This window comes from Ascidia mentula, chromosome 1 (assembly GCF_947561715.1).
Source record: "Ascidia mentula chromosome 1, kaAscMent1.1, whole genome shotgun sequence".
NCBI classification, from domain to species: Eukaryota; Metazoa; Chordata; class Ascidiacea; order Phlebobranchia; family Ascidiidae; genus Ascidia; species Ascidia mentula.
This window is the reverse complement of record NC_138566.1, coordinates 23,473,157-23,488,870: the sequence shown is the minus strand read 5'-3', so window position 1 is coordinate 23,488,870 and position 15,714 is coordinate 23,473,157. Positions and strand designations below refer to the sequence as shown.

Sequence of the window (15,714 nt, the reverse complement as noted above, 5' to 3'; positions counted from 1 at the left end):
TTTGATTTCTCGGATCTCAATATTCTGCGTGACCTAACGTATTATTAATGGTGCCAACAAAATTGACTAATTTACTGATAGCTTGCAGTGGCTCTTGTGCCTATAAATGTGGTGAGTTTTAAGTAAAGTTTGTGAGCGAAAAGTATTGGTTTTTAAAAGTTTTGTGAGTTATGTCGTTCGTGCCCGTATAAAACCCCCATATATGAGTGTGTTTTTATTATTCCTTCTGATCAATGTACTGCTAAAAAAGTATCACCGTTTATTGGTCAACCTCAACACAGCCCGATAAGGGGTCGCTGTTGGGTTAACAACGCCACACGAAGGCGCCGGGACAAACGCAGTTCGTGGGTCTTCTAATACATGTCGAGTTTCTTGCGATCTTCGACTGAGCAGCTTTCGCGCATGCGAAGCAACGGTGCTGGATGTACGAAAAGCCAACAGGGGAGCCTTTGGTGCCACGCCGGTAGTGCGGGTTGAGGCAGGAGATTTCCCGCTCCACGCTTGGCTAACTGGAACGTTATCAAAATTTGCGTAACGCCTGGACAGAACGTATGGCGTCGCTATGTCCCGGGAAAAGTACGGCGGGTTCTGACTTAGCTTCGATACGCTGATAAAATCGCTGTGTTGCTTCGTTGAGGTGTGTTTTTGAACCGGCGATCGACCAACCGGTAAAGCGGCACGTCTTGACTTTGGTGAACGCAAAGGACTGATTGAAATCGCCTTGCGGGATGAACCAGGCTGTTTGCGGTAGCTGTGGCTGCACGTAAGGTTGTACTTCACCGTTGGACAATCCTTCTTATTCTGTCGCAAGGTGGCGCCCTTCCCCTTGATCATTGTTGCGTGGTCCGAAGGAGGAGGAACTGAAAGTGCCCCCGCCGCCCTGTCTTTGTTCTTTACCCCAGTATCTGTACATATGTATCTTTACAAGGCGTATAAGTATACAACTCCACAAAGAACAAACAGTCCAATCGATTAATATTCAAATCTTAAAGGTTCCAGGATCTTTTGTTGGTTCGTTACTTACCAGTGTCATGTTTCTTTGAAATCCTTTCGGTTTTCACGTACGCCAGACCCCGCCCTGTCGAACGTTGGACCCGATGAGACACATTATTTATTTTTATGTCGATGACGTTGGGAGTTGTGTTAATCTTGGCGTTTGTTGCCACGTGGGGTTGGAAGGCAGTTGGTGTGTTTGCTTGTTCCATAGGTGGCGTGTTCCTCTTTTCCTCGCTTTCTGGGGCTTTCTCATACTTAATGTGGAAAGCGCGCCTTGTCATATCTGCGGGTGACAAAGAAGTTGGTGTCGTTGGATTTCTACAGACTATTTCAAACAATTTTTAATTTTCTTTTTAAATCTTGCGTGTGTAATTTTCCAAAAAGTGCAACCAGAATTTTGAGATACCCTGTGCACAAATACGTATATATAGGAGCATATTTGTTATACAAGCAACCGCTGTACCTGCACTGGCAGTAGACGGTGTCTTACGGCTGTTGGTTTTCTTCGACTCTCTGCCACCCCCTTTCACCTGTGGCAACGTGGTGGTTCCGTTTTTGGGGCTTCCCCCACACACCACCATTTCACCATCGTCAATTTGTATCACGTGAAGCTTCTTGGACTTCCGGTGCGCATCGGGCGTCGGGACGACCCGCGGAATATAGGTGTTTCCCCCTTTGGCCAGTGCGACCTTCTTTTGCGACTTTCCAGGTGACGAAACTGACGGGCGAGCCTTGTCCGGAGGTCGGGGAAGCTTAGGTGGCTGCGGGGGATCCCCAGAAGGATCACACGCAAGCACTCTGTGGAGAAAGTGGGGTTTTGTGTGGGTCTGCTGCAGCTTGGGGGTGTGGAGGCGGCAAGAGTCGGGAAAGTGCTTTGGGAGAGATTTGTCGCCTCCGATTGTTCCCATGCATTCCCGGATGTAGCGGAGTACGTTCTCCGAGTTGTTAAACCCGTCTTATCACAAAAAAAGCTGATTGAATTACTCTTGATACTAAGTTAAACTATTGGTGCTACGTTAATTTGCATGGGCCAACGGATGTGCTAAATTATTGTTGATATGAACACATATTTACCATGTTCAGGGAAACAAAGTACGGTTCGAAAATCAAGCAAAATGCAAGGATATTAACAGTTACATCTCGTGTCTACCTCCAAGGTTGGAGAGGTAACACGAATCAACACACCTGTCAATTTTCCCAACCGGTTGTCGGCAAGATGCATCGCCGAGTCGGGATATATTGCAAGGTTTATTTCCTGGTGAGTTACGTCTCCGGAAGCCTGATTAACAAAGCAACAATAAGTTTAAAGCCCAGTGTGTATCGACAAGTCGTAACATATTGGGAACCATGAACACCGTCCTCCTGTTATCAGCTTTATCTATTGCTTCTGTCAGTCTTTTTCCCACTGACAAGAGCAATTATAATGCAGCACGATTTTTTTAAAAGCAAGAAGCTAACTTAAGTTTAAAGAGGACAGAGGGTGCTGACAATGGAAACCCCTCTCTTACGTTTTTGTCGGATTCTGTAGTTACTTGGTGTTTCTTCATCCAGGAATGTGCGTAGACTTCCGGTATTGAAAGTCGCTTGTGTGGTTTAATTCGGAGCAGTCCTCTAATGAGATCCTTGCAGTCTGCACCATTCAAGCGAGAACTTTCTAACAGTCTTTTGTTTGGGTTCATGTCTGTATAGCTTACCGGATGTTAAATAGCCCTTAAAATGTACTGGCTTCTTCATCGCCTCAAGAACGGCTTTCGCGTCGGATTCCTTGAAGGGAAGTCCCCCGTTTACCATGGCAAAGAGAATAACGCCCCTTTTCAAAAGAAATTCTCGTTTCTCACATTTTATTATGTAGCCCAAGCTTCCACATTATAACCAACAGCAATTATAAACTTATTTTCCGATAATCTAAATTTATGTTTGCGCATTTCTTGAATCAAACGCATCGTTATTGAACTCACAAGCTCCATAGGTCGGCGAGACGTCCGTCGTATTTCTTCTGGCACAATATTTCCGGCGGTGCATAGGCATAGCTGCCGCAGTGCGTCTTGAGGAGTTCACGGCTGTGGCGTGCTTCAACCGCGAAGCCGAAGTCGCTCAGTTTAGCTTTGTAGTTCTTCGTAAGAAGAATGTTTTCGCACTTCAAGTCCCTGGGATGTTAGTAGCGTGACTCAAATGCAATTAAAAAATATGCCACAAAACAACTAAATAAATTCCTATATTCACTGTGACTGCTAAGGCTTCGGTTGTTATGGAAACGAGTAACAAATGCCAAATGAGTTGTATACCTGTGAGCCACACCACGCAAATGGACGAACTGTACCCCGGCGAGTATGTCGCGAAACATGATGCGGGCCTTGTCCTCCGTTAAACAATGTGTGATGGACTTTCTGGCATAACATTGGTTGACAAAGCTTAGCAAATCTCCACATTCTGCATATTCCAGAACGAGATAGACGCGACTGCGGCTTGCAAATATGTCGTAGAGCTGAATCTAAACGAATTAATGAAGCTACTGAGGCCACCGACTTAACTTTTCCGGCAATATGACGATAATACGTTGTATTATGTACTGCGGAAAGCTGCGAAGCTTACAACGTTGGAATGAAAGTAGCATTTGTTCATTGAAGCCACTTCGCGCGGCAAAAACTTCGTGATGTAAACTTCTGGAGCGGTCGCCGTTGATATAATCTTGATCGCCACCTGGTGAACGCATTTTTGCAGGTTTAACTTTCTTAACAATTATCAGGTGATAAACAACTTTGTTTGAAAAAAATATATTGCTACATTGATTGCGTGTTAAATTAGGAACTGCAATGACTACGTTGTTTGCACGTTTACAAAAAAAATATTTAGCACTATATGGTCACTGACCTACTTACTTTCATTTCGTTCTGGTCGCCAATCATTTTGCGCAGCCTCAAGTTGTTTTTAACCTTTTCAGCTACAGGCTGGCCAAGATAGACTTTGGCGTAGGCGCCCTGACCAAGGAATTTTCCCGTTAACACATAACCATGACGACGACATTCGATAGCTTCTTCGGCAAGGCTACTGTCCACCAAATAATCGTTACAATGCGATTTATTAGACATGTTACAGCTCCTAAAAGCCCTTTCCAGCTGTTTACCAAACGTCCAGTAAACTCTTTGTTTTCCAACTTGGATGGCAATCACTGTGAAAGTGTGACGTAACAATGACCAATATTACACTTAAATATTACAAGCTGAAGTTGGTTGTTAGTTGCTGAGTGTGATGGTTACAAGGTATTGCACATAAGTTGCTGGGGTGCATGAATTGTCAATATTTTTTGCCGACTTAATCTCATTAGCAACTATTATTCCCATCAAGCCCTCATTGTGTGTTGTTAACGCAACAGTCGGCCATGAAACATACAAATAGAATATGTTGTTATATGGAAGTGTGTCATTCTTGTTAACCATCTGCTTTGCAAATATATACATCATGTTGAATATACGCTACCCAATACCAGGAACCTTTTAGCACCACGCATGTTTCCCTACTTAATTCTTCACACATTTGGAACACAGAAGGACCGATGGCTGCAGACGGAATTGGGCTTTCCTGCAGAACTCGCATAGTCTTCCGGCATTCGGCTCGACAGCAGGCCTTTTTTCATTGTAACTTGTTAAATATCCGTTCGCACTTTACTCTACCAATTCGCAGTCAATTCTCTGTTATTCACTCTGCTACCAACTAGTCTCGGACACTTAACTAAGCAACTGTCACGCGCTAGAAGTTACCCGCTTAGTCACTAACGCGCTTGGAACAACTTAAAGTTACGCCACCTGATTTTGCAAACGTGTCTTTCTATTAATAAGTAAGTCTGTCGACGGAGTTTCAAATTCAGTAGTCTACAGCAAGAATACGCAAGCAGACTTAGCTTCAGTTATAGCAGCCGGCCGAAACAATTGGTACGCTGCAACCTGCCGTAGATCTCCAAAGTGCAACCATAACACCAACCTCACTTCGGAACTGGGAATTTATTGCCAGAAACAGACAAGGGGGTTTCAACCAAGTGAGCACACAATTGACGGCAATAGATAAAAATCAACACGAAAGAACTGAATGGAACTGGAAGAACATGAACATAACTTGATCAGCGCTTTCAAATACCAGCAGAGTCACGATAAAAGCCGAGCGAGAATTACACGCAGTATAAAAAACTAAATGCAAATCATTAATTTTGAAATATCTCGAAAAATGGGAAGCTTGTACAATAACAGGCAATGACAACGAATTACGTAAATGGCATAAAATTGTTGGATTAAACTACTGTTCTTGCACATCTCCACTCAGCCGGTTCTCAAATAGTCGTCTTAGTTCGTCACGAGCCCTGTTTGCCGGGTTCGAAAATCTGCATGTAACGCCACGCAGCCCCTTATCACCAGCCTCCTCACTTGCCCGAATGTAACCTGCAGTCGAAGCTTGTTTTGCAGAAGGTGTTTTTTCCTCGTCTTCGGAGACTCCCGGAAAATAGTCCCTTGGGGAAGTACCGAACTCGATCTCGTCTACGATGCCCCCGTAAAACGAACCTGGACCAGACATTTCTGCATCCGAGTGTGTGGAAGTCTCGCGACACATTAAAAGATTTACGCGGTAGTTAGAAGCCCCACAGATAACATGCCGAACGTTATCGCATGTTGGACTCTTAATGGAAGGCTTTGAGGAACGAATAGCCGCCGCGGACGAACCTGCTGTGTTTACTTGTGTGCTTCTATTAATAATGTCGTCAGCACTTGCTTGATGTTGCTTCTTGCAGTTTTTTATTGACATTTGTTTCAAATTTGAAGAATGTAGTTGTGAGGTTTCATCCACACCCCACCTGCAAGTTGCAAGAACGGGTCCATTCCCCACTCGCCCGCTTAAACACCTTGGATCGCGTGGTTTCTGTCCGTTAGCACATTCCAAAGGTATCAGGCAAGGTGTTGCCCCTTTTGAAACTAGCAAAGGTAGCCCGTGGAACAACTTTCTTCGTTTCTTAGCGCTTGACAAACCACATGAGGAACCGGACTTGGAAAGTGTTGTTGTGATTTTTTTCACGACACCCTCAGTAAACGATTGGGAAAGTACCTCATGGGGCTGTATTGTGGAACTAGTGGTCGAAGAAAAATCGTTGTTCACCGTGAAAGATTGCGAAAGCAAATTTGCAGAAACACCAAGGGACGTATTGAAGTCATCGTTCGAAGTAGGAGTCAAAAACACACTGTGACTTTGCTTTTCTGTATCGTGGTTACTAAGCGACATAACAGTGGTTAGAGCTTCTAAATTTTGCCCAACCTCTTCGACAATTGGCAGATTTTTGTCTTTTGTAGCAATGCTGACGGTGCTTCGATTTTCAGACAATGGAGTGATGGGTCTCGGAATGCCAACTAAACCAAAAAAGAGGTTGCCCTCATCGATCGCAAGTTGGCCAATGTTGGTTGAAATTAGCTGGGAGTCTTTGCAGTGATTTGTGGTTTGTTTACATTTATCACCATCAAATTGGTCGACGACACAACAGGGAATAGGATTATCAACATCGGTTTCTTCTTGTTCGGCTTCAACACCATGACTGCTACACAGCGAAGCATTTTCGTCATCTTTTCCAATTCCAGATTCTTCAATGTCTGCCCCATCGTTGCTTCGGTCATCCGATACTAAGTACTCAGCAGTTGCTCCCGGCACTGTTGTACTTCTTTCTGTCTGCTCAGCATCCATAGTTTTTGGAGGTGCGCAATCTCCACTTTCCTCATTGTGTTTGTTTTGTTCCTCACCAATCTCTATTGCAGTCCTCGTGGGCCGCGACGGAGCTCCAGGCATTAGGTTTGGGGTTTCAGAATTTTCCCCAGCAACAACCAAAGAGTCGTTTTCGGCAGGAGAAGCATCAAAGTTGGCCGTACCAGGCATGCAAATCGTAGATAGTCGCGACGGTTGTGGATGACCTTGTCCGGAACCCATACCAATGTCCTTTTGAAACGTATTAGACTTTTGGTTGCTTGACGGCGACTGCCGATGGCAATTCGAGTTGGAGGCTTCTGTATCACTGGTTTGAGAGTCAACCTCGTTTGATTTTCGACCAACAACTATGTTTGCCACAGCTAAACGGGCCTGTCTTTCGCTAACAAGCTGGCAGAACGACAGTCCTCTTCTTCTTCTACTGGAATTTCGCAAGGTGGTTCCTATTGTTAGTTTGGTCGGCGTTACAGAACTCTGACAACATGTTGTCGGTTCTTCGATATCATCAGACTTGTTCCTAATTCTTAGTTTTGGCACGGGTTGTCGCACTTCGACGGTTTCACTGAGACGAGTAAATGCGTGTAATTTAAACTCTTTTTCCCGTCGCAATCTGACTGCCAATTGAATTATTGTCGACGATTCGTAATCAAACTCACTGTGCTGTGGTAGACTTACTTTTGCCTTTTTTCTGTGTGGCGGCAACGGTTCCCCGGGCAAAACCACTCTCTTACGAGGTCGGCCACGCTTCCGACAATCAGACCTGGCATTAGGATTTCTTTTGGGACTGGTTATGATTCCAAGAATCGGTTTTCGCGTCGAAGAATTTTCGTCTGAATCTGAAGCAGCATCGCTGCTGGTTTTTGTCAGCAGAGTACCCCCAGAACAGTTAAAGTGCAATTCTTTTTGTGGATACCTACTTTCTTGGGCAATGTTAGCATTTGACCTGTTGTCTGGAGATTCAATTGTCAAGGGTGGGGAAATGTTTTCATCTATTTCCTCACTGCATTGGGTTGAATGTACATTAGACAACTGTCCTGCAATAATTTCATCTGTTGCGGAGGATGCCGATTTCAGACCAGATTTGTTCACATTCTCTGCTTCTTTCCCATTGGTTAATCCACAAGAATTTTCTGTGAGATCATTTGTTGGCATGGGAAGCAGATTGTTCATTGTATCAAAAAGGTTTTCAATATGAGCTTCACCAGATTGTGTTGTTTCCATATTCTGTTCTGTACTTCCTATATCACACATCTGTTCTGTTTCCATATCCTGTTCTGTACTTCCTATATCACACATTTGTTCTTGTGGATCTATCATCAGCAGGCCATCAACAGTTGTTATTATTTGGGGAATTTGGCCAGAATCTCCGATACTATTGTTGTAATCTCTTATTTTATCTTGGTGGCTCTGTGTGGCAGATTCATTCTGCATGTTTTTATCTTCTGTGTGAAGCATTTGACTGTCAGATATGGAGTTCGTACAATCGATATTGCTGGTTGAACGCAATGAGCACAAATCTTTACTTTGGGTTGTTTCTTGACCTACAGCAGAGTTTTGTGAGTCAGGCAACATCACTGCAGCATCGTGTCCAAGGTTGATACCAGCATCTCTACAAAGGGAATTGATTGAATGACTGTCCAGGCCACTCAGCAGCTCTTCGACTGATTGTTCTGGTTGCCTGTCACACTGCTGCATTCTGCCACTTGGTGGTGTGTTTAAAAGGCCAGCACACATGGCAGCTTCATTTAGCAGATCAACATTCAGTTCTGAAGCTTGGGTATCAGGATGCCTGAGGTCGCTGTTACAACTGCAACTATTTTGATGTGTGTCCTAAACATAATGGTTAATAAACATCAAATGATCTAGATTTTAAATACACACACAATTACCTCAATTTCATGGTTGCAAGAGACAAATCTAATACCATTGTGGAGATGATTACTATCAGCACTTGTTGCTCTTTTCAAAGTTTTCTCTAAAAACAATTTTTAAGTAAGATTAAAAACTGGCAATTATTTCCACAATATTGGTTTTTAATCGAATGACGAAAGATCTTTGGCAAATTTAAACAGTTCTCATGAGTGCATCAGTCATAAAAACAATTTTACTTACTTTTACATCTCTTTTCAAGTCTCTGATACTTTCTATTATAAGGATTTTGAATCACTGGCTGGGGAACCACGAACAGAAGTGGTAGAAAACTAATCAAAGTCACTGGGGTAGTTTGTCGTGGGTAGCTTCTCATCGCAGAAAAACAACCTTCTTGTTTAGTGTCATAAAAAAATATCTGCACAAAATCATCAATCAAAAATAATATGTACACAGAAAAACGTGTCTGTTTGCAAAGTAAGTGCATTGCATACAATAATTTGGGAGAGGATAATTCGGGCTGGCAAAGGTTCTTTATAAAACTTATTATAAATAAACTACAACTATTACAAATTTTCCATACTTCAGTAAATCTTAGTTGGTTGTTCAAGTCCTCATCTTCAAGTTCTCCAGAATTTAATTTCAAAGAAAAGCTGTCATAGTTTGAATCAAGTGTTTCACAAAAAATATTCTCATCTACTTCACAGGACTTGACTTTAGGGCTTCCCTCAAGAAACTAAAGATCAAGAAATGCATTAAAAAATTATGTATTTTTTTTAGCTTAATTGTGTGTACAGAACACATGTAAGTGCGTACAGAACACATTTAAACTTTACTGCTATTAAAAAATCTATTGATAATTACGAAATATACTCTGAAGTATTTTATGAAATTGAAAAGACATGATATACCTTATAAACAGCAATCAATGGTGATTTGCATCTTTTCTGACTAGCAAATTTAAGTAAAACATCTATGGATTTAAAAAGTGATACACCCTCACAATTGCTTCCAAGTCTTTGCTGCGGACTAAAAATGAGGCATGTGATGATTTGGATTTACAAGCAAGGTATTTGCATTGTTGCTTCTCACCAGGTTTTTGACATGGACATTACCTCCATTAACTCTTTGTTTAATATTGGTATGCAGTTGTTGCCCCCAAATAAACGTGAAAATAGGAGAAAGCCCAAGTGTTCTCTTGTGCTTTTATTCTGCACCACAAATTTGTCAATTTCACGCTTTCGCCAAGGGCAGTATTTGCGAATTCACTATTTTTACTTACACTCTTCTGTAGTTCCTTTCGTTTCTCCTGGTACTTTGGATGTTCTAAGTAATGATAAGGATGCATAAAGCACATTTTCCAGTTGTGTTCGATCCTGTATTCCTTGTCCAAATACGTTGAGTTCATGTAACGAACAACGTTTTCCTCCGTGTCAAAATCCCCTGAACCAGCATCAGTGTACATGATGGCCGCACAGAACCATGTGCAAAGTTACACTTTCAAAACACAAAAACAACAGAAAAAATTGATTACTTTTATCTGAAATAACTTTTTTAACTATTACTGTCACAAACAATACAAACGACAATCGACAACGACAACACGTCGCCTTGGTAAATTCGCACCCGCCTTGCAAATTTGTTTCGATTTTATCCCATGATCCCGGTGTTTTTTACGGAAACTGTTTATTGGTTCAAAAATACCGGTGTAGATAAATCTTATGTAAAAATAATGTTGGGTCGAATATAAAGGTGAGGTCCTTAGAGATTATCGAATTTCATCATTAGAGAATAAAAAATCTGTTAAAATGGGGTAATGCATACAGTCAAAACATCCAAACAAAGTTTCATCATTTGAGAAGCAAAGAACTGTTAAAATGCAAGTCGAAAGTCGAAACCAATAATGCTATGTTTTAACTAATAAGCACTAGTTGTTCAGAACGTTGAATGTAAGAATACAGCGTACTTTAATAGGAATTGCTCTTCTGGCACTTAAGTTTCGATGTTTATTGAAACCAACGTCGAGGACAACCCTGAGGAAGTCTTGCCGAATGGTGGACAAAACGTTGGTTTCAATAAACACTTTCGATACTTAAGTGCCAGAAGAGCAATTCGTATTATTTACTATGTCTGGCAGCAAAAATAGCACTCCAGCGTACTTTGTTGTATTTTTTACAAGGTTATTTGTAGTCATTGGCACTTGGTTTGGAATCAGGGGAATTACCCTATTATGCAAATTACTTCGTCAGTTGAAATGAATCTGTATTCTCTGCGTTGCCAACAACGTGACTTTCGGCACGTGACATGTTTCTTCTTGCACAAGAAAATGATTCGTTTTTGTTAAAACGAAACTGAGCTTATTGCAATGATGGACAAAAGTTTTACCCTTGGAATTGTGTTGATTCTACTGCGTTCAACGGGTAAGTTTCTCATTATATTTGCATTAGACTTTTACTCGATTTTTTTTTAAATTGCGTAGTCGGATAAACACACTGCAATAGGATAGGCTATTTTTCTTGTAGGTAATATTTCTTGATGTTGTGTTTGCAAATGGGTGCACAACATAAGTATTTGCCTAAATGTGTGTTTAAATCCTATTTCCAATTTTCTATCAGCAAGTTATTCTGCTTGATATTCTCGCAGACTTGCATGGTTTGGAAAGCAAGCTTTCTGTCTCAAGTACTACCAATACAAGTGGGCTTGCAAACTTTGGAGACAATCATGAATTACTTAGATCAGAAGTGAAAAGTACTTTTTCAATGGCGAAATAATATTTAAGTTGTAACATCCTAATTTTTTTAGGTCAGCAAATCTTTTCGAAACCAAGTGTTATTGATATTTTACCTGGAAATTCTGAAAGATATGCATTACATTATCAAAGTGTATACACCCTAAATGTTGCATCAACTTCAACCACTGTATGGGTTTTGGTGCATGTTGCATGTGAATATTCATTACTTTCTCTCAGCCTAAGCTCAAGATTTTCATTTGGGCAATATGCAAATGGGACCTCGGTGGGTTTGGTGGCCATGCACCACTCGGATGATATTGTGATGTATTTAAAACTGACTGAAAACTGTACATCAGATTTGTCAGACCAGTGCCTTATTACTGCCCTGGCATACAACAGTACACAACCGATACCAGGGGCATGTAACCTTGTTCACAATCTTAATATTTACCCCATGATTGATGTTAAAGTATCACCCAGTGGTTCAGCAAGAGTACAGTTTTCCTCTGCAAATGTGGGATATGCAGCAGGTGTAAAGCCACCAGTATGTGACACAGAAAAGTCAGAACATTTGAGACTTGAATATGATGTGTATGCTTATTTCACTGCTAGAGCAAACTCAAATATACAGAAATCATGTGCATTTTGCAACAGATCACTATGCAACACCAACAGTGCCTATTTGAATGACATTGCCAACATATTTAGCGGCAAAACTCATTCCTATAAAATCAAGACAATGGCTAATTCTGATAAAGGGCAATACCACCTAGCAGCATACAAATGTGCTTCAATGATGACCTACATAGTGGTTAGGGACCCAAATCTCGGAACACAATCTATGTATATTCCAACTACAATCAGCATGCCTGAAAGTAACCACTCTCCACAAGCAGGCTTGGCCTATAAAGTAGTTGCTATACTCCTTGGAATTGTGGGGTTGTTTCTGTGCATTACTGGACACAGGTTGGTGTTATAGCTTGCATCCATCATTGAGAGCTGAAGAATGTACATATGTGTTTTGCATGTTAGCCGCTGTTGCAACCGCAAAAAAAATTCCCATCCTGGTCCAATTAAATTTTCCCCAATAGGAATTGCTCTTCTGGCACAAATGTCATAACTCTGAGGAACTCTCGCCGGATCGTGGACGAAACGTTGTTTTCAATAAACCTTTTCGAAACTTGAGTGCCGGAAGAGCATTTCCTATAAATTACTATGCATGGCAACAAAAAAATAGCACTATACGAATTTTCCTTAGTTTCTCAGTTTTTGCGTATATTTTTTTTAAAAGGTTCTATATTTTTGAACTGTTTTTTGTCTCTGGATTATTCTTCTGTCTATTGTCTTTATGCATTGTGGAAGCAGGTAACATGTGGACTGGTATTGATGGACTCGATTTTGGATGGATAGCAGGTAGTTGCCGTTATGTGTTGTATAAACATGATGGGCTGCTTTACAAAATCATGATTGGTAAATTTTGTTTTGTAGTTGCTGGTGTAATTGGAGGAAGTAGTATTACTGCATTGTGGCATAGATGTGGAAATGCATCCATGTTTAGCTGCTTAATCGGAATTGTTGGTGGCTTTTGCTTTTCGTGTATAACTTTTATTACCCCATTGTCAAATATAAACATATTTGAGTAAGTACAATGCACTGTTTAAAGTTACGACAATTTAAAATAAATTTTAAGCTGTAGATTATGTTCCTTTTTTAACTTACGGTCTCATATCTGTTTGTAAAACCCAAAAAAAAATTTTCTGGTATAACTTTACTCAAAAGCAGTAAACTTAGAGGATCTTTATGTAAATATTTATTGAAACTACTTTAAGCCTGCTTAATTTTTTCAGATATCGAGGAACATTTATTATTTGCTTCCTGTGTGGGTGTTTGATATACATGTTGGCGTTGATAGTCCTCTCCAAGATGCATCGTTTGTGTATAATAAGCTCAGCTCTGGTAGGATCCTGCATAGTTGTTGCATCTGTAGGCTATGGATTTTGGAGCTGCTCAATCGTTGGGCAGTTTGTCTTTATTTTGATACGCAAAATGGCCACAGTTCCTCTGCTGGATGCCACAATTGTATATCCACTTTACACTTTAGGTGAGTCAATCTTTTAAGCAAAATTCTCTACCTAGGTTTGTAGTATGTGTGCATCAGTCACTTCATAAACTGTAAACGTTTCTGTGTAATGCTAGCTTGCATTTTAGTACATATCTCCAATTTTATTTTTATTTATACTACACAACTTCAGGATATCTGACTAGAACAAATATTTTATTTAAAAAATGCTATTTTTTAGCTGGACTATTGTAATACTGCTGTGAGTGCATGAGGTCTGTAATTACCCTATGTTGTTGTTTAGATTGTGTGTTGATTGGCATTTGGTGCGGGTTGTTTTTGTTGGGCATAGTGTCCCAATACTTTCTGACCAGAGATCGACCACCTTTTCCACTAACACCTAGAGAACTGGCACAACTACAGCCTACCATGGATATATACCAAGATGATAATGTACCAACACCAGATAGTAAGTTTAATAAATGCATAATGTCATAAAATGTAAAGGTAAGTGCACTCAAAACCTGTCTGTAGCGTTATGTCCAACTTTACAGCATTTAGTTTTATTGGTGTCTGTGCATGGTAGTTTTTGCATAAAAAAATTATTATTTTTTAATTGTTTTTAATCAGTCACAAAAATATATTGACCTGATTAATATTTACAATTGTGGGCTGCAAAACATGTGTGCCAAACTGGACAGTCTTTTTACAAAACTTATGTTTGGTAGTGTAGTTGTTGTTGAATAAGTGATTGACAAGAAATTACTTAGTTGACTTAGAAAACGAGATTAGGAAACTGGTTGATGTGCAACAGTTCTTAAACAATTAGTCCTTTTAGTGTACCCCAAACGAAATGCAAAGTCCTGTTAAAGCAAGGACCACAAATTCAAGGTCAAATGGCCAGAACATATTAGATTTAAAGCTAAGAATGTGTTGCTTGTCCACCAATATGGAAATGCCCACTCATTTAGAAACCATTTTGAAAATACACCCCTCATAAAACCAGATGTTTTGTTGGCTATATGCGTATATTTTTCGATGTAAATTATTTGTGCGCAACATATGTATTTCATGGGTGCAAAATATTTGGAGTAAATAACTTTGAAAATGAAAACCGAAGCTAAAATGCTGTTGATCATATTAGCACACATACAGCTTAACTGCATGATTCAAATATTTCACTTTGTAGATCAGAGCATTTCTAGCGGCGCTTTAAGTTGCGAAAGCTTCGACTATGATGGTGACGTAAGTGATGAACCTCCAGACTACAGAGAGCTGTTCCCCGGTCGAGAAACCGCCCAGCTGTTGCCCAGCAGCATATAGGGACGCCATATTTGTGCACAAGTCGTTTTTTGGATAGTTACAAATTTTCATTTCTATTTTCATTGATGTTTGTAAAAAGTTTTTTGTTCATGGCAGTCAATATTCGTTTGTATTTTTATTCCAATTTACTGTTCGTTCCTTTTTTGTACCAGTGAATTATGTCCATATGCGTTAACTTCTTTTCGTTTTCGGAAAATATTCTTTTTTTTTATTACAGTTTTTAGTACAAAAATGAATTATTTTAGTAAAAAGAGACAGCTGTGGTTTTGTAATTTTTTAGGCCAGCGTCGTTAATAAAGTTTTTTCCAGCTGCAAGTAAAATTGCTTAAAAAACAACTGACAGTGCGCTCGCATCCAAGTTCCAAACTTTGATTATGACGTAACATAACGTTGCTAAATTTAATTTAGGTTTCTCACTCATGGTGTATCACGTTCTTGGCCACCTTCCATTTCAATTCTGTTGTCTGTCCAAAAATACGTTGCTTCTCATTTTCAAGGCCCTTGCGAGAGTGTCGATTACATAAAGGAATAATGCAGTCTTTCGGCAAAACCAAGACAAAAAATTTGGAAGGTTTCAAGGCAGGATCTAGGTTGTTTATTATGCTCCTGAAAAAACAAAATTGTGCACTCATTACTAGCTGTAATTTAATTAACTTAGCCTATGAGTCGCCCCCAACATGTTCTAGTTCTTGCTAACAACACGAAAAACCCAGACTAAACCTGTTTGTACTTTAAAAATTTACGCACAAGAAAGCAAAATGGCGGAGCCTGAAGTCTGTTGAGTTTGAAAATAAAATGTCGCTGAGATTAAAACTTACTACAATGTCCCTCAACGTATGAACTATCTTAGCTGTTTTACCCAAATAACCAGTTCACATATAACTGAATTTATATATATTACGTCAAGTAATGATACCCTTAAAATTTTTGGTCAAAATAACATAGGTTTGGTAGCAATGAGTCGATGGCACCTCTCAATTGGTCAGATTGGCAAACTACAGCA

At 40.2% G+C, this 15,714-nt stretch overlaps 2 protein-coding genes across 2 annotated transcripts; one reads left to right on the top strand and one right to left on the bottom strand.

The window, feature by feature from the left end:
* Positions 1–252: 252 nt before the first annotated feature.
* On the bottom strand, positions 253–4,085 carry LOC145890106 (uncharacterized). The gene is made up of 10 exons (XM_082981148.1): positions 3,876–4,085; positions 3,589–3,696; positions 3,282–3,487; positions 2,955–3,143; positions 2,691–2,806; positions 2,505–2,626; positions 2,182–2,275; positions 1,460–1,951; positions 1,025–1,279; positions 253–905 (listed from the first exon to the last, which is right to left on the bottom strand). The coding sequence occupies exons 1-10, from the start codon at positions 4,083–4,085 to the stop codon at positions 253–255; spliced, it is 2,445 nt and encodes an 814-aa protein (XP_082837274.1).
* A 6,792-nt stretch (positions 4,086–10,877) lies between these two features.
* On the top strand, positions 10,878–14,988 carry LOC145902074 (transmembrane 7 superfamily member 3-like). The gene is made up of 8 exons (XM_082989928.1): positions 10,878–11,018; positions 11,242–11,346; positions 11,401–12,295; positions 12,621–12,742; positions 12,818–12,968; positions 13,177–13,430; positions 13,693–13,857; positions 14,578–14,988. The coding sequence occupies exons 1-8, from the start codon at positions 10,964–10,966 to the stop codon at positions 14,709–14,711; spliced, it is 1,881 nt and encodes a 626-aa protein (XP_082846054.1). The 5' UTR covers positions 10,878–10,963; the 3' UTR covers positions 14,712–14,988.
* Positions 14,989–15,714: the final 726 nt, after the last annotated feature.